The sequence below is a fragment of the Toxorhynchites rutilus genome, chromosome 3, assembly GCF_029784135.1.
Source record: "Toxorhynchites rutilus septentrionalis strain SRP chromosome 3, ASM2978413v1, whole genome shotgun sequence".
Lineage (NCBI taxonomy): Eukaryota > Metazoa > Arthropoda > Insecta > Diptera > Culicidae > Toxorhynchites > Toxorhynchites rutilus.
This window is the reverse complement of record NC_073746.1, coordinates 94,732,097-94,755,521: the sequence shown is the minus strand read 5'-3', so window position 1 is coordinate 94,755,521 and position 23,425 is coordinate 94,732,097. Positions and strand designations below refer to the sequence as shown.

Here is a 23,425-nt window from a genome sequence, read left to right as displayed (position 1 = left end):
TATCTGCGTTTGTGGCCGAGGTTACCACGACATCGAACACGTTGTTTGGTCGTGTGAGGTGTATCTTGTTGCCAGATCGAATTTAGAGAACTCCCTTCGGGCTAGAGGAAGGCAGCCCAATGTGCCGGTGAGAGATGTGTTGGCTCGGTTAGACCTTGATTACATGTCCCAAATATATGTTTTCCTTAAATCTATCGATGTTCGTGTGTGATTATCCTTATATCCTTATACCCTCCATTTCTTCCTTTGTGAGTAATTGGTCCGCTTGCTATAAACAGAAGAATGAAATGTAAATTCACAACTGATGTACGAATAGATTTAAGAATTGAGTGTGTGTGATTATCAACATTGTAATAATTTCCTTATACCCCATCCTTTTCCTGAGAAAATGTCACCCTTTTAATCTCGAGTCCACCACGAGTAATCGGTTTCCCACATTACTAACCATAGATTTAAGAAAATTGTTCATATATATAGTTTTAAAAATATATTTAAGATTTCGGCTCCTTTAAACTTATGTAACTGAGCCTGTAAAAATAAACGAATTTATAAAAAAAAAAAAAAAAAAAAAAGTCGATCATTTTGGCATTTTCACATCAAACATTTATCATTTTTTTTATACTCAATCCCTTACGTGTCTCCTGATTACGACTCTGGTTTTTGCCGAACAGAATTCCATCATCCTTGTACTAAATAATTTTGACATATTTCCATTACGTGCCCACATAATCAAAGGAAAAAAACGACAAGTGAAAATCTCTTTTAACGTCTCAACTTTTGACGAGTAAAAAACTGCGATTTTCGCGATTATAATCTCCCGATCCGTACTCGACTTGTGGTCATTTAGTAGCCCGTCTTCAGCTATGTTTTAGTTGGGTTAAGTTTTACGAAATTTGAGGAAGATATTAGTGTTATTCGGCGTCTACAGAAGCGACTAATTCCGCTGCCCCACCTATGCTCTAATCCAGTACTTTACCGTTTCGATTAGTGTGTGCCCTCGAATATAGTTCTTTTCTGTTTGTCACCTTCGGCTTTGCACGATAATGGATTGGTGAACGGTGTGATGTGCTGTGTGTTACGCGATGGCAATTAGTTTGAACAGAACTATCTTGGTAATACATTTTGAGGAATACTCAAACCAAGAGAAGGTCCAGTGGAAGAGAAAGAACTTGAACACATCAGAAGAGAAAAATCCCCTCATCGTCTAGAAATAAGGTGGTCTCTAGGACTGTAAACGAGTGGAGTCTGGAAAAATTATGCCAACACCAGCCATTAGCGCCAGCATCAGTAACAGTAAGAGCAGTGGCAGCACCAAAACGAAGGAAATGTTTATCGTGCGGGCTCTGGAGAAGATTCTCAGCGACAAGGACATCAAGCGGTCCCACCATTCACAGCTAAAACGGGCCTGCGATGCGGCTTTAGGTGAGCGAGTGTGTCCCATATGCACATTATTATTACGAGCGTGAATGAGGAGTCGGTAGTAATCGGGGCGCCTATTATTAAATAATAGACAGGTTTATCGATTTTTTGTGTTTACTCTGCAATTCTTCGGTGAAATATTGGCTGTTCTTGTAGATTTGATATGACGTATCGGAAAGCGCATGTAAGTGTTTTTATGCACGATATGCAATTTCTCGGAAATATCTATCTCGACGAATGAATTTCTTTTTCGCGAGCATTGCTTGTTTATATCAGCATGTTTTTTACTATGTTTGCATAACAAATCACTTTTGCTTCCATTCATGATATCCAAGTGTGAGAGTAGATGTAGATGATTTTCCAATCCAATAAGAAATTTAAGGATAGGAGATGGAAGATAGAGAAAAATATTAGTGTTTGAGTTCATTTGTAGTTGGAACTATCGTCAATATCGTTCACATCATAATATGACTGAGATCAATCACATATGTGAAGAGATTCGTCCAAATGAATTCCAGAAATTTATCCAGATGAATATGTGCATTATTGTTACATCTGAAATAAGCGTCCTTCGAGTCCCAGTTTCCATTCTCGTATTTGTTGGAAACGCCACTTAGAAAGGCTTTTTGAGAAAATGATAGCTCATGACGCACTCAAATATCCACCAATTTCAGCTGAACTATAAGTATTATGCCCTTCAGCTGCCTCATTAGTTTAGAGTGGCTTTTCGAACATATCTATCCTCATAAGCGATGGTCATGGTCACATAAGTAAGCAAATTCAAATAATAGCGGAATGATTCCAGAATACAATCCCATTTCAGCTGCTACAGGGGATTCAAACAATGCGACTTTTTCATGATTTCTCAAGATTTTTTGGCCTAATATATTTTATTTAGTACTTCATGAGAGAATTGGTCAAATAACCCATAAAATTAAGTTTAGTTATTTTTGCAGTATTACATGTAGCTCTGTGCATCATCGAATCTATAAATACTTGGAAATTTTATATTATGTTCTCCATCTCGTTGCTGTTGTATTTTCACATAACGTTTATTCAAGCAGATGCGATGCCCAGGCCAGGCTTCTGGAACGCATTGACCTTTGTAGCCATCCGGCTGCACTATGTTACTATGTAACGTATACTTTGTTAGCCTAAAAAAAAAATCCGGAAGACATACGAAACAATCGATATGTATAATACTTAGAGGCGAATGAACTTCAAAGTTTAAAGCCTCTTAAAAACAAAGAAAGAAAGAAGTATGTATAATGAGCGTAAAATTCTAATCTGTCATACGCCTGAACAGATTTAAAGCGACGTCATCATCATTACCTTTTCCTACAATGGGTTTAACGTTTCTAGAAAGAGTACGCCGTCTTAATGTAATTCAACAATAGAAGAGAGACCAGAACATCTGATCTGAGCATCTTCTTCTGCTTCGATTTCAATTCCTGACTCCATTTCCGAAAACTTCTGCGAAAGCTTCACTCGACGCCACTGGCTAGAATACTGCCTAGATTCAATATTTCCCTTCTCGTTTCGGAATCAGCTTCACAATGGTAGAGGTAGATGAAAAATAGACTCCGCCCCCGTATTAGTTGCTCGTTATCGACTACGTGGGAACGAAAGCACAGTAATGCATAGAATAAATATTTGAAAAAATTGGAGTGATTTCAAATTTCATCAACTTATCAAATTAAAATCACATAGAAATCAAGACCAGTGCCATAAATTATCAAAATTTATTCACGAATGGAGGAATTAGATTTTTCCCAGTGTCGGGTGAATTCTCTTCTGTTAAAACTCAACTCCATATCTGGCATAATGAGTATAACACAAGAGTCGAGACGCGTAAACTTTGTCTGGTATATTGATCGAAAACAGCATGAACGAATTTCGAAAAGCCTGCATTCAGGCACTTTCGTTACTGTCAATAATTTTAGGTGATTATCACGAACGTTAAGTTGATCTTCATCACTTGCAGTGAATTTTTATTGAAAAAGTGTTACCCATTGCACATATAAATGGTGGTGTATGTCATTTCCGGGCAATCGTGAGTAGATTCATAAAACGTAGCCAGAGTTATTCTATACATTCCATTGCCAAAGTCGCCAAAAACAAGAATTTTGTGTGATGAATTGCCATCCTTTACCATTAATTGGTTTTACTCTCAATTGGTGACGCTGAATTTTATGCTTTGATTTTCACTAACACGCAATGATCTTCATTTTCGACTTTACGAATACCATGACGAAAAAGAAGATGCAAATGAAAAATGAACTTCATGGCAAGCTGATGTTGATGTTCATTCCACTGAGGTTCATTGATAATGTTGTTCCATATTTATCGACTCTTGCTTGAGCAGTAGGTTATCAATACAAGGAAGGCAGAAATTCGCCGAATTTGAATGTCGTGAATGTGAATATTTTCAGCACTGATCAAGACTATTAAGAATTGAAAAAATATAACACCATAATGCATTCAAATTATCCAAATTTTTCTATTTTTCAACGATTTTCTGCAAAAAAAATATGATCATGGTTTGTTAGAAATCACCATTTTTAAATGAAAAAAATTCGAATTTTCAAGTTGATGTTGCATTTCTCATTGCTTGAGTTTATTCAGGCTTTCTCAGAGTACTGCCTTCTATTGGGCATTTTAAAGGTGAACAGCACTCAACACAGAGAAACTTTATTTTTGCTATGCACGAAGGACAACATAAACAAACTGCAGCGCGCCAAACGGTTGCCATAGTAATCATGTCGACAAACCAACATCAGCGCATTGGACAAACCAGTAGTGCAGTGTGCAAATCGACTCTTCCACCCCGAGTGCGAAAGCTTCACTCGTCTCCCCTGCAAACATCATTCGCCTTACAATGGACACAATGGACGCTACATTTCTTGTCTCAAAAATAGTCATTAACGTCAAAAATATTTAACAAAAACGTGACATATTTTCTGTCTTGGTACCCTTGTTAAAATTCCAAAGGATACTTACATATTAAGGCGCCGAAATACAACGGATAGCAATTTCATCGCTCGTACGGGCACTTCGTTATCTTATAAATTGTTGTTTGAAGTAATTTGCGGTATATAACTCATATCTTGAAGCAAAAATTTTAACCGGGCAAACGTAATGCACCAGGTAAACGTATGTCGCGTAAACTAAAGGATCGTCTCCTTTGTTTAAAAGTAACCGGACAATCGGTAGAACAAAGGTTTGCTTGCAAAAAGTCGCCGCTTCCGACGGCGGGTCGGCGGCCGACTCGGATTACCTCACCTCGGCAGCTCAGGGCCGCCTCGGTTCCTTATCCTCGTTAGATGAGTATTTCCCCCTTAACATTGACCTCAAAAAAAAAAAAATTCGTCACTAAAAATAAATTTATAATTAAAACTGCGCTCTGTTGGCGTTCATACGCAAATACTGCAAATCCCAAATACGCATTTTCGTATTACTAAAAAATAACAAAACACTGCAAACAACAATACAAAAGATAACTGAGTGCGAACAATAAAATTGCACACTATTGTATTTCGGCTCCGGTGGCGTTAATACGTAAGTACCGTCAAAAGTGTCTAAATAAATAGTCATTTTCAATTGAAATTTTACAGGAATGAAATGTTGTAATTATCATATGAATTTGACTCATAAATATGATGATTTCGATAATTAGTGTTGCATGCATACATGCATGCATACGGAAACACAATACCAATATGGAGTCCAATATATTTGGCTCAACGAAATTTACTCTTCTTGGTTTGGTGTGATTTATGCAAAGCATTGATTACTAATTACGCTTTTTGTTGTAAGTAAATGTAATAAATAAGTCTGACTGATCGTAATTCATCACCTGTTTCGGATAAACGTTCTACTGAAAGTCAATTTAATGCCACCTAAGTTGATGACGTTTAAGACCCCTTCCACTTGAATGCTTCTTTAATGTTGGGGGCATTAAGTTGAAGCTCATGATTGCCTGTCGGACGATTTATTCGCAGTGATAATGATTTTGCGATCGTCAAAAGGCATATCTTCCAATGCCGTTCGGAATAAACGCACCAATGTGTTGTTTTCTGCAATTCTCCAATGACCTTTCATAACACAGTTAAAGTTGCTTTTATATTACACAGTTGAACTATAATTTCATGACACAGTTAAAGTTGCTTTCATATTATCACACTGTTTTTTGCGTGTTGCAGAAATAGAGTTTATCTGTGTTTAGTGCTGTTCACTTTCAAAATGTCTAAGGAAAGGCAATATTCCGAAGAAAGCCTGAATTACGAATGGATTAATATGATGACAGTAAACTCGACAATGAGAAATGCAACATCTACTTGAAAAATCGAATTTGTTCATTGAAAAAAGTGGATTTCTAAAACCAGGCCTACCATAATCATTTTTCGAACAAACCATGATCAGAGGTGGACAAACCATGATCATAATTTCTCTTTGAAGAAAATCGTTGAAAAACATAAAATGATTAACAATAGTATTATTAACAACTAGAAACTTGGGGCTTTTCAACAAACCCGAACTCGTCTTGATTACCTGTGATTTTCATGACGAAAAATCGATTTAAATTTGTTAGTTGCGTGGAAACACCCAAAATCGGACAAACCTTAATATTTTAACTATCCTTTATTTTATTATTTATTTATGATCTTTTAAGAACACAACTGATTGAACAAAAAAGGTATTATTCAAAATTTATATAGTTACAAACGTATAAACTCAGGAAGGTCCAAAAAATGAAAATATGAACTCGTTTGCGATGTTTTTTAAATACTGAAATTGAAAAATATATTTTTAGTTGTTCATGCGGTAGAGAGATGTATAAAAATGTTCATATCAAATTTGAAATAAATCGGTTCAGTAGAACTTGAGAATTTCTGAGTAGAATTTCTAGACTAGAATACTAGTCTAGATTACTAGAATTTCTAGTACGGGAAATGAAGGAATTGTGGAAAATTCGATACTTTTATGAGCTTAATTCATCGTAGATCATTGTTCAATGTCAATTCTCGAAATCAATTTTTCAAAATTTCGAGCCCATTCGGGGTAACACCGACACCTTCAGTCATACACCCATCATGCTTTAGTTCGTACGGAACCACCAACACACAGATGGGTGAAAACTTTTACAACCTCCCGATACATCATTTATCTATATATATATATATATATATATATAAAAATGGATTTCTGTCTGTCTGTATGATTCCTATGGACTCGGAAACTACAGAGATCAACATGAAAATTGGTATGTAGGGGTTTTTGTGGCCAGGGAAGGTTTTCGTGATAATTTTGAGATCCCTCCCCCCTCTCTAAGGGGGTAATTTCTACATTACTCGAGAATTAATCAGGAAATGAAACGATATTTGGCATGTGAAGGTTTTAGGATGCAATAAATGTTTCTATGGTTCCACACTCTTCCCCCCTCTCTTAGGGTGGGTTGTCATACAAACGAAGAACAAATTTCTGCATAACTCGAAAACTAATCAAGAAAATGGAGCCAAAGTTGGCATGTGAAGATTTTAGGGGACACGAAACGTTTCTGTAGTGAATAGACACTCCTTCCACCTCTCTATGGGCAGAAGAGAGGAGAGGTCTGTCTATATTCTATCATATTTACTGTTCTGTTCTGTTTTATTCCATGTAACGGAGAAAGATGTTATTTGCAAGTGGTTGAAAAATCTTGAACGAGAATTGTGTCTGAAAATAATCTGATATTATAATGATGAGTTTTGGTAGAAGTACTAGGAATTTCACAGTAAAAGGTAAATTCAACAGGGCCGATTAAAAATTCAATCAATGAACAGTTCTGTTATTGGACTCATGAACTTGCGCTTAGTAAGAAAACATGAATGTTTGAAGGTATTGATAACGACATTTTGGGCGGGACGCAGTTTGCCGGGTCAGCTAGTATTCCATAAATATTCTCATACACACAAATGACGATTCGTGAGGTTATAATTACAGTTGACGTAAATATTTTTCGCCATTTGTTTTTTTTTCTATGTCCATAATAAGTCGTATATTCATATGAAGTGTGTACGGATTTATTGGTATAATGATAATGAAGTTTTGAATTATAGAGGCTTTCTCAGACTAACTAAACTAAACATTCGGTCTAGAGAAAAGGTAATTTACAAAGCCTTGATGCCGATTCCACCAGGTCGCTAGCAGTATGACTGATAAATCATAAATGACTTATTGGTGACTTTTTCCGATCGTTCAATTCATTTTCGTGAATTCGAGCAGAGTTTCCGGGTTAAAAGTGGCGCCAAAGTGCAGCGCATTTCAAGCCGGATGTGAAGAGGGTATTTTTCAGCGGTGATAGCTGCGTGCTTCGGTGGAAAACTGAAAATGAACATTTATCCCGCAGCTGCTTCTCTATTGACGCCGCACCCCACTACACACCCGATTTCCTTCGGATTTTCTGTTGCCGTTCTGATTGTTCTTTGGAGCGTTGGAATAATATCAATAATGAGAGTTAATATGAAAATCTGCTAAAATTGGCATTTTATTGCTCTGAAAACGATCGCATATCTCACTCAGTGATAGCTTTCATATCGGCTCATGTCAGTGTTACCAAATATTTGTACTAAAGAGTTTCATTGATGAATTTCTATAATGTTTGTTTCTCGGCGTTTATAATTTTGTAGCCTTTCATTAATAATACGGTCGTGTTTTGGACATCATGATCACCCTCTGAAGAAAAGTAAACAAGGATTCAATGGAACGAAATATAAACTACAATAAGCAATATTCTAAAAAAAATTGACTAGAGGGTCCTTCTAGTAACTGCTAACATATGCAAAAAAGTATCAGCTGAGTTTAGAAACCATAAAAAAATTATTACTTTCGGTTATCAATCAATAAGGATCAGCGATTTCACCTTACATAATTCAACACATCATTTTGTGAATTTTTATAACTGTCTCTCAACGCTTTTCATTGTTTTTCTTCTTCCGTATCACAGAGGACATCCGGGAGGAGCTGAAGGAAGCCGGCCAGAGCGAACACAATGGTGAGGTTCCGGTCCCATCGGCAGCCCTACCGCTGCCGAAAAACGACTCGGCCAACACCATCAACGCGGAGAAGTATTTCCTGCCGTTCGAGCTGGCATGCCAGAGCAAGACACCCCGTATCGTGGTGACGGCACTGGACTGTCTGCAAAAGTTGATCGCCTATGGACACCTTACGGGCAACATTGCGGACTCCTCCAACCCGGGAAGGTTCCTGATCGATCGGATTGTCACGACCATCTGCAACTGCTTCATGGGACCTCAGACGGACGAGGGGGTTCAGTTGCAGATTATCAAGGCGCTGCTGACGGTGGTGACCTCGCAGTACGTGGAGGTTCACGAAGGGACGGTTCTGCAGGGTGTGCGAACCTGCTACGATATCTATCTGTCAAGTAAAAATTTGATCAATCAAACCACGGCACGAGCAACGTTGACGCAGATGTTGAACGTTATTTTCACGCGCATGGAAAATCAAGCTTATGAGAGTGTCCCCAGTGTGGCGACGGTGGCAACGGAAGCTACGTCTGCAGTGATGGCTTCCGCTTCGACGGTGACAGAGGAGAAACATCCGGACTACGATATGGTGCGAGGAGTGGTAGACGAAATTGTGGACAATGTGATAGCCGCTGCGGCGGCAATTGTCGAAGAAGGTGTTAAAAATACACCGACCGAGGTCGATGCTGAAACGAGAAGCATCGGAGGAGTTTCGAATGGTGGGACGGATAGTGCTTCGATCGCAAGAGTTCCTTCACAGGAAAGCATGGAAGTGACAAGTGAGAACGACAGCATCGTGACGGCGAAATTCACCCACATTCTGCAGAAAGACGCCTTCCTGGTCTTTCGTGCTCTCTGCAAGCTTTCCATGAAGCCATTGCCAGAGGGGCATCCAGATCCGAAGTCGCACGAGCTGCGCTCGAAGATTCTCTCCCTGCATCTCCTGCTATCTATTCTGCAGAACGCAGGACCCGTGTTTCGTTCGAACGAGATGTTCGTCATGGCTATCAAGCAATATCTGTGCGTGGCGTTGTCCAAAAATGGCGGAAGCTCAGTCCCGGAAGTATTCGAGCTGTCGCTCTCAATATTTGTTGCACTGCTGTCAAATTTCAAGATGCACTTGAAGAAGCAGATCGAGGTGTTTTTCAAGGAAATTTTCCTGAATATTTTGGAGGCTCCGAGCTCATCCTTCGAGCACAAATGGATGGTGATCCAAGCGTTGACGCGGATCTGCGCGGATGCGCAAAGTGTGGTTGACATCTACGTCAACTATGATTGTGATTTCTCTGCTGCGAATCTGTTCGAACGGTTAGTGAACGATTTGTCCAAAATTGGGCAAGGAAGGCAAGCCCTCGATTTGGGAACGTCTGTGAATCAGGAGAAATCGATGCGAATACGTGGGCTGGAGTGTTTGGTGTCAATTTTGAAGTGTATGGTTGAGTGGAGCAAGGATCTGTACGTGAATCCGAACTCGCAAACGACCCTCGGAGATCCGGCACCGGTTGCGGCGGTTACGAGCGGTCGCAATCCGGACGATGCTCCGGATCCGCTGAAGTCCCACGGGGGATCCAGTGTGAGCATTAACTCGGTTGGGAGTACTAATACCTCCGGAGGTAATCGCGAAGTGTTGGACCTCCCGGAGGAACTGGAAGAACGGAAGCAACGGAAAGAAATCATGGAAACCGGAATAGACATGTTCAATCGCAAGCCGAAAAAGGGGATTCAGTTTTTGCAGGAACGGGGTTTGCTGGAGAAAAGTTTTGAGAACGTGGCGAAATGGTTGCATGAAGATGATCGCCTGGATAAAACCCAAGTTGGGGACTATCTCGGTGAGAATGATGAGCAAAGCAAAGCTGTGATGTGCGCCTATATCGATGCTATGAATTTCGCGGAATTGGATATTGTGGCTGCTTTGAGGTACTTTTTGGAGGGATTCCGTCTTCCGGGCGAAGCACAGAAGATTGATCGTTTGATGGAAAAGTTTGCTAGTCGATACTGCGATTGTAATCCTAATAACACCTTGTTTGCTTCGGCAGACACTGTTTATGTGCTGGCGTTTTCGGTTATTATGCTCACGACGGATTTACATTCTCCCCAAGTGAAGCACAAAATGACGAAAGAGCAGTACATCAGGATGAACCGAGGCATCAGCGATAACAAGGACCTGCCGGAGGAATATCTGTCGCAGATTTACGATGAGATCGCAGGTCATGAGATTAAAATGAAGAATACCATCGCGAGCAAACCGGGCAAGCAGATTATAGTGAACGAAAAGAAGCGAAAACTTTTGTGGAACGTAGAAATGGAAGCCCTCTCGACGACGGCGAAGAACTTGATGGAATCCGTTTCGCACGTGAAGGCTTCCTTCACATCAGCCAAACATCTAGAGCACGTAAGACCCATGTTCAAGATGGCATGGACCTCATTCCTGGCCGCATTCTCGGTTGGTCTCCAGGACTGTGACGATCCGGAAATAGCGAGTCTTTGCTTGGATGGCATTCGTTGTGCGGTCCGAATTGCGTGCATTTTCCACATGACGCTCGAGCGGGATGCGTATGTGCAAGCGCTGGCCCGCTTTACGCTGCTAACCGCCAACTCACCTATCAACGAGATGAAGGCCAAAAACATTGACACCATCAAGACGCTCATCATGGTGGCACACACGGACGGAAACTATCTTGGCTCTAGCTGGCTGGATATCGTCAAATGTATTTCTCACTTGGAGCTTGCTCAACTCATTGGCACAGGCGTTCGGCCAGAGTTCCTTTCCGGGCCGGCATCTCATCGAGATGCGTTGGATCCGAGCGCTAAGGAACACATTGGTGAAACCAGCTCACAAAGTATTGTGGTAGCGGTGGATCGTATCTTCACCGGATCAATCCGACTCGACGGTGATGCCATTGTGGATTTTGTGAAAGCACTGTGTCAGGTTTCGTTGGATGAGCTAACGCGACCTCAACCACGGATGTTTTCGCTGCAAAAAATTGTCGAAATTTCCTACTACAACATGGGCCGTATCCGGTTGCAGTGGTCCCGTATTTGGCAGATACTTGGCGAGCACTTCAACGCCGTGGGCTGCAACACCAACGAAGAAATTGCCTTCTTCGCGCTGGATTCCCTCCGGCAACTCTCGATGAAGTTCATCGAGAAGGGAGAGTTTACGAATTTCCGCTTTCAGAAGGATTTCCTGCGACCATTCGAGCACATAATGAAGAAAAACTGTTCCCCGGCGATTCGCGATATGGTTGTGCGCTGCGTTGCACAGATGGTCAATTCGCAGGCACACAATGTAAAATCCGGCTGGAAAAATATATTCTCTGTGTTCCATTTGGCAGCTGGAGACAACGACGAAGCGATCGTAGAGTTGGCGTTCTTGACTACCGGGAAAATTATCACCGAGTTGTACCAGACACAGTTTCCCATCATGATAGATTCGTTCCAGGATGCGGTGAAATGTTTATCAGAGTTTGCCTGTAATGCCAAATTTCCCGATACCAGTATGGAGGCGATAAGACTGGTGAGGACGTGCGCTCTCTGTGTGAACGATGCGCCAAATTTATTTGCCGAGCATGCTGGCATGGAGAACGATGTTTCGGTTTCCGAGGAAGACAGAGTTTGGGTCCGAGGATGGTTCCCCATGTTGTTTTCCCTGTCATGCGTTGTGAACAGATGTAAGTTGGACGTGAGAACCCGAGGGCTAACAGTGCTTTTCGAGATTGTTAAAACTCACGGAGACGCTTTTAAGCCAAACTGGTGGCGTGATCTCTTCAATATTCTATTCCGTATATTCGACAACATGAAGCTCCCCGAACATTACACCGAGAAAGCTGAATGGATGACTACCACTTGCAACCACGCTCTGTACGCTATAATTGACGTGTTTACACAATACTTTGACATTCTCGGCCCGATGCTGCTGAAGGATTTATATTGCCAGCTGCATTGGTGTGTACAGCAAAATAACGAGCAACTCGCCCGCTCCGGAACGAATTGTTTGGAAAACTTGGTGATTTCCAATGGACTTAAATTTAACGAGGACACATGGGATAAAACCTGCCAGTGTATGCTGGACATATTCAATAGTACGTTGCCAAATGAGTTGCTATCATGGAAACCTGATCCACTTCCTCAAACTATGAATCCCACAGCTCAGTATTCGCAGAGTTTGAACGGTGATCTACCCCGGCATGGAATCCTCAAGCGCTCACCTTCGCAGCATTCGGTCTACAGTCAGCACGAGTTGCAGGATCCATCTGCCAAAGTAAACGACATGAATCACACTTCCATTCTGTTCTCCAACCTTCTGATAAAGTGCGTTGTCCAGCTGGAGCTGATTCAAACCATCGACAACATCATATTCTTTCCAGCGACGTCTCGCAAAGAAGATGCCGAAACACTTGCCCAGGCAGCGGCTGAGCTGTCGCACAGCACTTGCTCTAATTCCAGTTCCGTGCTGAATCACTCGATTTCAACCGAAGAATGCCAAAGGGAGGAACAGGGAATGTACAGCTACTTGAACACACCCCATCTGCTGCAGCTGATCGATTGCCTTCTGCAGAGCCACAGGTTCGCGAAGAAGTTCAACTCCAACCACGAGCAGCGAAATGTGCTCTGGAAGGCAGGCTTCAAGGGTTCCATCAAACCGAATTTGTTGAAGCAGGAAACTCAATCGTTGGCGTGCGTACTGAGGATTCTGTTCAAGATGTACAGCGACGAGAGTCGCCGAAGGGACTGGCAGGATATCGAGAAACGACTGATCGGAGTGTGCACCGAGGCACTGGACTACTTCCTGTCGCTGCAGAGTGAACCTCACAGGGACGCGTGGACATCGTTGCTGCTGCTGGTGATGACCCGGTTGCTCAAGATGCCGGACTCGAGGGTGAGTTCATAAATATTTTTCGAGTACTCTTTGAAACTTTTAAATTTCATTCAGAGAAATTGGTAGGGTAGATAGGGGCAATATGGTCCCCTAAGAACGAAACGCCTTACATCATGTAGGAACATTTCAAATTATTTTACCGGTTAAAACCACACGAGTTGATACCTCATTGATTGATGCACATTGTACAAATATGCGAGATTGTATAAATATGAGAGATTTGTGTGGAAAATTTACACTTTTAAAAATGTGCTCCATTTCCGTCGAACACTACGGGGCAAAATGAGCCACCATGCGGGGCAATATAACCATGTTAGTTGGTTCAATCTTTTAAGCATGTTTTACTAGGAAATAACGCAACAATTTCATAAAACGGAAGTTTATTCTTTTTTGCAACTATCACGTATATTTAATTGGATTTCATTCAGTTTGCATGTACAAAAAGTAACAATGTGATCAAAGCGATTAGAATACACTTTTACGTTACTCAAAGCAGGAACAGAGAGTATCTGTACAGTTACACGGGTGGCATCGATAGCATTGGTTTCATCCATCACTGTCCTTAGAGGAACTGAATTGTGCCCCACAGTTGCAACATATATGCTATAATCATTATTCCGTGCTCAGCACCCAGCGCTCAGCTGAAGTTATAGCACTCATTTGCGTATGGCTAGGATTTTGGAATTTTTGGTCTGCACCTGTTGAATGATTATAATAATTTTTAGTTTACTTCTTTCTCCTATTGATAAAACATAGTTACTGGAATCACTGATATCGATGTTAAATTGCCTTACTGGTGGAATGTTGTATTTCTGCTGTACGTCCTCCAGTAAATCGTAGAATTTCCCGACTAAAACGCGATTGAATCCGTGTGCCCTGGTGGCGGAGATTGCTTCTGGTGTCCGAAGTGAGAGTTGTGGGTGGCACTTTCCAAAACCAGCCAACTAATCTATTCCGGCTAATTACTTTTGGCTATTGAAAGGGTGAAGAATACAATTTTTTCGGCCAAATCATACGCCAGCTCCCGGATTTCTTCTGTCGTAACACCGTAGAACCGTTGTTCCGTGGAGAGAGAATAATGTACAAGCTCGTTCTTTTGCTCCGTTGTTAAAACATTACTAAATGACCCGAGCTGCGTGAGTTGCTAAGGATCTGCACAACGTAAATAACGTTTAAGTGTTTTCCGCGGGACATAATGCACTAAGGCTGCCGCGTTCAAGCTAGTCTGTGGCCACTTTTTACGATCGGATGTTCTGGTATAATTTCGCACCATGATTCCATATCTAGCTATTTTCAACTATATTTACAAATGTTGACAACTTACATGTTATGTTGAAAAAATACCTGGTCATACTGCCCCAAGCAGGTATGGCCATTCCGTCCGTAAACTTACGCTCAATGAAAATGAACCGATCTTTAACATGCAACGGCAAAGCAGCGCTATGAATCAGTGGGAATGTACAGAAATAATACTAGTACGAATTGATATAAAGAGCAGAGTCATAAATTTCAGTATGAAGCGTATAGAGCTTATTTTGTTGACTACAATTGAATTTGGATACGGTTTTCACGGGGATACTTAATGAGTGTATTTTTAACACAATTGTTAGAAAACAAGTGGCATTGGTTCAATAATATTTCGCCTCGCCTGGTCATATTGCTCCTATCTACCCTACATGTATTTTCCATCAGTTGAGACTTTCAGATCCATACGGATTTAGAGTTAAAAATATTCTTCCTATTTTTGCTTTTTCTTGCGAAGATGCTCGACCAGATTATAAGGCATTGACCAAAGAAGTGGTATATCAGCGTGTCGACTACCTAGAAAAACCTTGAAAATCAGGGAATATCTGGGAATTTCGTAATTTCGTGATCAGAGAAAAATACAATTACGCCCGTTATAATTTTGATTATTGCATTAATTGGAAAGTTAATGATACAAAAAATGTATTTGACTAGTTTTACATCCTGCAGGTTTTTCAATATGTTGTTTGCTTTTGTCTGTTGGTGAAGTTATTTACAGCATAAAAGTAGACGGATTCTTCATTCGCACTGTTTTTGCTGGTATTTGGCAGAGTATTTGAATGAAGCTGCAAATAGATCTGAATGTCTGATTTTTGGATGAAGAAGAGAAGGAGGTGATAAAGCATTACATAACGTCAATGTTCTTCGCATGTTCTCAAACATCAGATAAAGAAAGCGTAGAATAATTAATACCGATAAAATACTGTACGATATTAATTTGAGAGCCATTTTCATGTAAGCAAACCACGGTTTCAGAACGCCTACAGAAAATTCTGTTTAAATGGTGATCCAACAAATTAGTAAGTTTTTAATTAGAAATGTTCTATTTAGCACCTACTGTGTCAGTCATCTTTCAATAAAATAAATGGTGTACTTGATGAATAAATTCGAATTTAACAATTTTCCCTTTATAAAGCTCTGGAAATTATATTACCATCCTCAAACTGAAATCCTCATCCTTTTTCGCTGCACTAGAAATATTGCTTTATTATTTTCCCAACCAAGTACTTCTTTTTAATTGCTATTTGTCCTTAGTTTTTTCAACAGATTCAATAGTTTATTTTTGATCAAAGGTAAATATGAGTTCTTACTCATGTAAGGATAATATTTTACTGAAATGTTAGTCGATTCCACTACTTCCACGGTTTCCACGGCTTTATAGAGAGTTGAAGAAGTCCTGGGAAATATATCTTTGAACAAACCTTCAAACTTGGACGAATCAGTGGAGTTCCTGCAGACTCAGCACTGATATAATATTGCTAGCAACAAAAGCAACAAGTTTGCCCACTATGGCTAATTAACGACTGGATTATTTTTGGAAAAGTTTAAGGAACTTTTTACTATAGATCAATTCCACAACGTCCACAACGTCATCTATTCAGCATCTCAAACAACTATCTCCGAATTTTAACACGAATTTGTGAGGAAGCGGTCAACCACAACAAACCTCATGGCGTTCACCAGTTTTATTTCAACAGAAATCGTGAAAAAGCATCAGATAGATGCCATTTATTTCGATTTCTCCAAAGCGTTCGACGAAGTTCCTTATGACCTCGCCGTTATGAAACTTCGTCACCTGGGTTTCCCTCACTGGATCACCGAGTGGCTGCATTCTTATCTGGCTGAGCAAAAGGCGTACGCCAATATCAGCGGGTCGCATTCTCGTACATTCCCCATCACATCTGGTGTGCTACAGGGCAGCGTGCTGGGGTTACTCATTTTCGTGCTGTTCGTGAACGATCTGTGCTTTCGATTGAAGGCACGAAAACTGCTTTACGCCGACGACCTGAAGATGTACCGATCTGTCGCTTCCCACCTCGACTGCTGTGCACTTCAGGCGGATATTAATGAACTGCAAAAATGGTGCCTTGAGAACGGTATGAAACTGAAAAAGTTGAGAACGGTATGAAAGTAAGTTGATCGCATTCTCTCGCCGACAATCTCGAATCGAGTTCGTATATCAAATCGGGCCCGTACCCCTGGAGTGTGTTGTTTCCATCCGCGATCTCGGTGTGATCATCGACAACAAGCTGCGATTCTCAGCCCTAGTGTTTGTTCGACGTAGCACCAGCAACTTCCAGGATATTTACGCTATGAAGACACTATACTGTTAATTGGTTCGTAGTGTTCTGGAGTATGCCGTATATGTGTGGGCTATATTTCACGCTACCCAAACATCCCGAATGGAGAGAGTTCAACGCAGCTTCGTTCGTTACACCCTGTAGACTCATCGCTCTCGAAACGCTTGCCTCCAGACGTTCAAATCTTCAACGGCTTTTTGTTTTCGATATGATTTCGGAAAACATTGACTGTCCATCATTGTTGTCCAGTGCTTCATTTTATGCGCCTTCCCGTCAACTTCGTGAGCTTGAGTTATTGTTGATTAGACGACACACAACCTCTTATAGCCTCAATAACCCGTTGGATGTTTGTTTTCGTTTGTTCAATAGTGTTTGTGCTGTGTTCGAATTTGATATGTACAAAAATGTGTTCAAAAATAGGATTAAGGTTTTATCAGTTTTTTTGGCAAACTTATCTCACTTCACTAACAAGGCGAACCTAGCCAGAATATTCACCTGCCCCCGGGCTTTTGAATGCCAAAGGAGGACTACGCTCTGCGGAATACACTCATCTGCATGCTCGAGCTTTTTATCACGCAGGTGCTAAGGATGACCGACTTTTGGATGCCGGCCAATTCCTTCTCGATGTTCAACACCTTCAGCGCTTGCAGAAGTGTCTTCGGGACGATTCCAGTTCCAGAGAGAACGACTGGAACAATTCTTGCCCACAGTTCCTTGAACTCCACGGCCAATCGTCGGTACTTTAAAATTTTGCGACCGTGGGTCTCCTCCAGATTTTGGTTCAGTGGAATAGCGTCATGTTTAGGCTGCAGTTTCTTGTCGGCACTATCCTGTCCTGAATGGCTATCATGTCTACTACTGAAGAGAGTTCCCGAGGCGTTAGCCACAGATTTGATGCGGGCTTCTCAACGTGTGGCCGGTCCAGTTGATAGGGGTGGGTACCATGCACTGCCTTCTGCTTCCAAGCTGCAATCTTCTCCTCCACTGTCTGCAGACTGCAGTTGAGTTGGTACTCCGCTTACGCCAAGTGCAGAGCGCTGTATCCTCTGTCAGCGGCGCAGACAGCCCGCGAATTGCGAATGTGTTGATCGCACGTACTTTGTTCCCCGCGTTGAGGGAAGTCCTCAGGACACAGTTCACTCGACAGACACTTTTTTTTTTAATTTTTTTTTTTTCACAGGACACTAAAACACTTAGAGCAGTTTAACACAGTTTAAATTCAGTCTGTGGAATTGTTCTGTAACATTTGAGACGTTGCAAATAAATAGACACTGAATTTAATATTAACAACTTTCTTATTTCTAAACGCACCCCTTTAATATTCTTTTACCTATTTTTATTGGAAAATTCTTTCAATTTAACAAAGTTTGACGTATAACGGTGTCGTGGATATATGAATTTTTGAAATGTTAATGCTTTGTTAAATCGTAACCCTTGAGGAAAAGTAACTGTGATTTTGTATAGCTTCAATCATAAGTGCCAAGTTCCAAAACAAATCGGAGAGGGTCGGTTCAAAATTTGCTGTTCGATTGATTGATTTGGCGTGGAACAACTCATAAACTCCTAAATATTGCTTCCGATGTTGAACGTTTTAACACGGATGGTAACATATTCCAGTCAATTCTCAATGATGTTCTGTGAATATTTTCAAGAGACTTAAACCCGAAGGTCATTCGTCCCTTCATTCTCAATTAATGAATGAATGAATGAATGAACAATTAAATGGATTTCCGAGCGATCGTCCGATATGCAGATTGTGTGATTTCAATAGCAATAGTTTCCAATACAATTTCAAAGCTATGGGGGTCTAAATTTGGCATTTGGAGGTTTTAGGGGTCACGAAACGTTTCTATGCTGGTTAGATCAGTCTTGTTAATGGTTACCATCGTATCACTAATTATGGAGACGTATGTGCTGTGTCATTAATGAACATCATAACATGAACAGTCAAAGTACCGTCGACCTGAAAATGTCATATGACATTTCGGTTTTTTCCGTCTTATTCATTAGCTGTTCATCGTCCCGTAATTAAACAACAGTGTTCACGGGGAACGCTCACCGCTTGAAACGTTCATTCAACACATTCGCACTTGATAGGGAATAGTTTGTCGGTTGCTTTGATCTGAACAATCCATCTAAATATCATCCATCGTGTATGGATGTGTGAGTGAGAAGTGCTGAGTGAGAAGTGGATGTATATGTGCAGCTACGCTTGGATGCAGAATAAAGAGAGAAAAAGAATGTATACCACTGCATTTTTAATGTCAAATGACTACAGTCAAAGTAGCCGGAATTAAAGGATGGTTGTGAGCACGAATGGTAGAATGGAAATAGCATATTTTCACTGCTCTTCTGGGTACGTTCGATAGGAAGAGAGAATATATAAACGTTCGGTTGATTGTCGTGTTTGCGGCTGTGCGTTTATTTCAGAGGTGACTGTTGGAACCGAGCAATGCTTTCTTGGTCACATTCGCAATACATATTGAGCTGTGACTCTCGCGCAAGAGCAGTATAGGATGGTTGAGAGAAATTTCGACCGTTTACAACACTGGGTTAGATACCCTTTTCCCTTCTCTCTAAGTGGAGTTTTTTTTGCATAACTCGAGAACTAATCAAACGAATTGAACCAACATTTGCATATGGAGGTTTTAAGACGCAATAAGCAATAAATGTTTATATGGTGGTTCGACACTTTAAGGGCAAGGGGGCTGCCATACAAATGAAACACAAACTTCCGCATAACTCGAGGCTAATCAAGCAAATGGAGCCAAATTTGGGATGTGAGGGTTTTTGTGTATGAGAAACTTTTCTATGATTATATTACACCCCTCCCTCCTCTGGAATGAAGGGAGGGTCCCATAAAAATAAAACACATATTCCAATCAAACACATTCCAATCTAACATGACGGAAAACTCTGAAGGAAAATTCGAAAAATTCAATTCGCATATGTTCTACAATTGCAAGCGTCCATTTGATGTTTGCACTTCTTCGTTCGAAAGTGGAAATGGATTTTAATGTGATAAAACGCACTTCTATATCGTCTTCTATCTACATAAATAAAAATAGACCGCCGAATGTGTTGTGTCTGAAAATAATCTGATATTATAATGTCGAGTTTTGGTAGAAGTACTAGGAATTTCATAGTAAAAGGTAATTCTAAAGGGTAGCTTAGAAGATCAATCAATGAACAGTTCTGCGATTGGACCCATGAACGCGCGCTCAATAAGAAAACGTGGATGTAATAACTAAAAATAAATTTTGGGCGAGACGAAGTTTGCCGGGTCAGCTGGGATCGAATAATTATTCCTGATTCATTTAAGGTCAAACTGGGTCGCAGATGTGTGTCTGGGCTTGCTGATTTTGAGGTTCTGCTAGTAGCTTGGTTCCTGTCCTTCGTGGCTTAATCACCGTTCACATCACTAACAGTTTCAGTTCAACACGTGGTTCAGATAATGAGATGATGTGCTTACATTGTGGCATGTCTAGCGGACTTAATACTACATGGGAGACGCTTGTAGCTGATTGTGCACCTGACTTGCACTCAACGGTTCAATCAGAATGCGTGTTTTAGTGATTGAATTGATATGTCTCCAACTGAGATGTTCGAAGTAGCTGGCTTGCTTTTAACCCTTTCGCTACGGCAGTGTGCTCTGTCGGAGTGATTCCGCTGTACGGACAACTGCGTCGAAAAGTGTGCATATCAAGCTGGTGTGATCGATGTGCAATATCACCCTGAAGTAATCGCGTGGATGACGTCTATAGGCGACGCTCGTAGCGGAAGGGTTAAAGGTTAATGCAAATATGATACGGGATCGAAACATAAACACAGACGGGTAAAAACTTTTGCAACGCACAAACACTTATTAAAGGAGACTGGATTGGGATGTTTACAGTATATAAAAGTTATTTTTTTGTTATCGTAAGACTTATAGCTTATGTATCTTCATTCAAAACTGCTTTCTACAATCATTGCATTACATCTCTCCCCCGCACAGTTTGCTGCCCACATCTCCAGCTACTACGTGCTAATGTGTGATTTGATGTGCTTCGATCTGAAACCGGAGTTGCGGACCGTCCTGCGGCGGGTATTTTTGCGCATCAGTCCAGTGTTTGGGATCACCAGCAGTGCCAATGTCGTCACCTAGTATCAGCGGAAGAGTGGTGCCTCAGTACTCGTGGCATCGTCAGCTCACCACCAGCAGAACCGAGATGCACGGATTCCTCTCATCCATCAGCAGCAATCGCAGCAGTCATACGGACGGCGATCGTTTGGCGTAGGAGGCTTAAGCTCAAACAGCATCAACAGCCATAGTCGGCGCAGCAGCTTCGCTCCAAATGGGGGCAGAAATCGAGATCCCACAGCTGTCTTTCCATCCGGCCCATACCAGATGTGTCCGAACAAAAAATCAAGGTTGTAGTCACTTTTGCTGGAATTTTTACCCTAACTCTGTGTTGTGTATGCCACTGTTATCGAAGAATACTTTCTAGGGAAGATTTTTTTTTTAATTTAATATAAATTATTATCCATGTATGGAAAAGTCCCATGTCACTGACGCTGCTCTGGTGCAGGAATCTGTGTTTCTCGAAACAATCAGTTGTTTCTCAGCTCACAGAAATTAAATTATTTATCGACGATAGCGTCTTCAAAATTCCATATTCCAAATTGAACAATTGTATCTATTTTGGAGCTGATATATCAACAGCATATTATACGAATAATAATTTGAGTAGTATTTTATGTCATCACGTGATAATACGCTTTTGGACATCTTTTCCGTCACACCTCTACTTTTCGAAATCGATTTGATTTTCTAAGAATCAACTGTAAATATAAGTAAAACCACGATATAGGGAAACAAATCGGGTGCAAACGAAAACCACACTAAAAGTGCAACCGTTTGGTTGAGTTGTTTGTTTGGGCAGCGTTTTTGGATCTATTTTACGATCGCGTGTACGAGTAATCGAAGGACAAACTCTGTGTCTTCTTCTATTTGTGATTATTTCCATCATCAACTGATTTCGTGCAGTTTTGCATTCCTAGCAGGAGGAGATGTTTTAGACACTGGAGCGCAGTTAGAGTGTAGAAGATTAGAAGTCAAGTAGTGTTGATTTTTCAAATGGCAAACTCTGAAATCAAAATAGAGGTTACAACCTTTTTCTGATGCACTATCGTAAAAGTAGATTTATCCTAACGAGTGCCGAACTCATACGGCACGAAACCTACATTTTGAAAGCTTAAATAGTTAGTGTAAATGAACAAACAAACAAAAATACTTGCAATAGATTCAGTCTTGCTGGCAGAGTTACGAGGACGGAATTAGAACTATTAATATATTTATAGTCAGGATGTGTTACTGATAGTGGAAAATCATGCAACCTAAAGATGTACGTATGAGAAACTGCACTGCTTAGAGATTTACAATTCTTCTGTTTGTTTTGTGAAACGCAAAAAGACACAATGAATGAAGAGAAATAGAAAGAGAGAAGCGAACGAAATATTTTGTTGTTGTAATACACATGGTGAATATACAGTATATTATAAACTTATGCATATTAGCTATATTGAAATAAAACGCTAGTGAGGTGAGTTGTATTTGATGATTATCTTAAATAACAAACATACCATGATTTCCCGCACAATAACCAGAAAAAAAACACATAACACGGTTCATTTTTAACATATTTTCGTGTCCTTTACTTCCCATCGGTGTCAGTACTATGAACAAGAATTTTTAACCGGCATCTTAGCGTTTGCATTGAAAAAATTGACTTTTTTCGAATGGTTATAAAAAAACTAAGACCGATAATTGAGTTTGATAAATTTTCCATGGAAGGTAATCATATTAGCTTACTTGCAAAAAAAATTCTACGCCCTTGCAAGCGGCCTTCCGGTAGTTAATCGGAACATTCGCCATGGCGGATGAAAACATGCGTATAGGTAAGTTTTTGAATTCTTTCTTCGTTTTATTTATCAATTCCTTCTCAGTTTTCGGGAAAAAATTGTTGGAGTAGATCTTACACTTCAGGATTTCCCAGTAAGGCTGGATGGGACGCAGCAGGGGGACGTTGGGCAGGTTCACCGACTTGGGTACCACATCGATATTCAGCCGCTCTAACGATCGCTTCGTGTAGTGGGCCGACGCCAGACCCGGCCAGAACACCGCGTCTTCGCCCTTATGGTATTTCTTGATGAACGACGTAACTTCCGACAGGCACTTCGTACTATAAATTTCCCCGTTCACGGCTAGTCTGGAGCTGAAGAAGAGCGGCTTTGACAACCCCTTCTCACTGATTGTCAGCCACAACAGCACCTTCTTGAGGAACTTGGTGTGTGAAATAAACTTCACTTCGGAGCTCACTTCCTTCGTACGAAGTGCCGTGCCAGTCGTTGCCATCCTGAGTGAGATAGGTCTCGTCGTTCATCACCACCGCCACGTCGCGATTCGCCCGGAAAATCGACTTCAACTTTTTTTTTCAAAGGGGCCACAAACACGT

At 40.8% G+C, this 23,425-nt stretch overlaps 1 protein-coding gene across 1 annotated transcript; it reads left to right on the top strand.

The window, feature by feature from the left end:
* The first annotated feature begins 722 nt into the window (after positions 1–722).
* Positions 723–22,541, top strand: LOC129775949 (brefeldin A-inhibited guanine nucleotide-exchange protein 1). The gene is made up of 3 exons (XM_055781235.1): positions 723–1,422; positions 8,405–13,323; positions 20,926–22,541. The coding sequence occupies exons 1-3, from the start codon at positions 1,257–1,259 to the stop codon at positions 21,073–21,075; spliced, it is 5,235 nt and encodes a 1,744-aa protein (XP_055637210.1). The 5' UTR covers positions 723–1,256; the 3' UTR covers positions 21,076–22,541.
* Positions 22,542–23,425: the final 884 nt, after the last annotated feature.

What these genes read in the sequence shown, in the direction of transcription:
- LOC129775949 (XM_055781235.1), top strand. Translation starts at nt 1,257, where the DNA reads ATGCCAACACCAGCCATTAGCGCCAGCATCAGTAACAGTAAGAGCAGT. An exon ending in GGCCTGCGATGCGGCTTTAG is followed by an intron (nt 1,423 to 8,404) that starts GTGAGCGAGTGT and finishes TCCGTATCACAG; the next exon opens with AGGACATCCGGGAGGAGCTG. An exon ending in TCAAGATGCCGGACTCGAGG is followed by an intron (nt 13,324 to 20,925) that starts GTGAGTTCATAA and finishes TCCCCCGCACAG; the next exon opens with TTTGCTGCCCACATCTCCAG.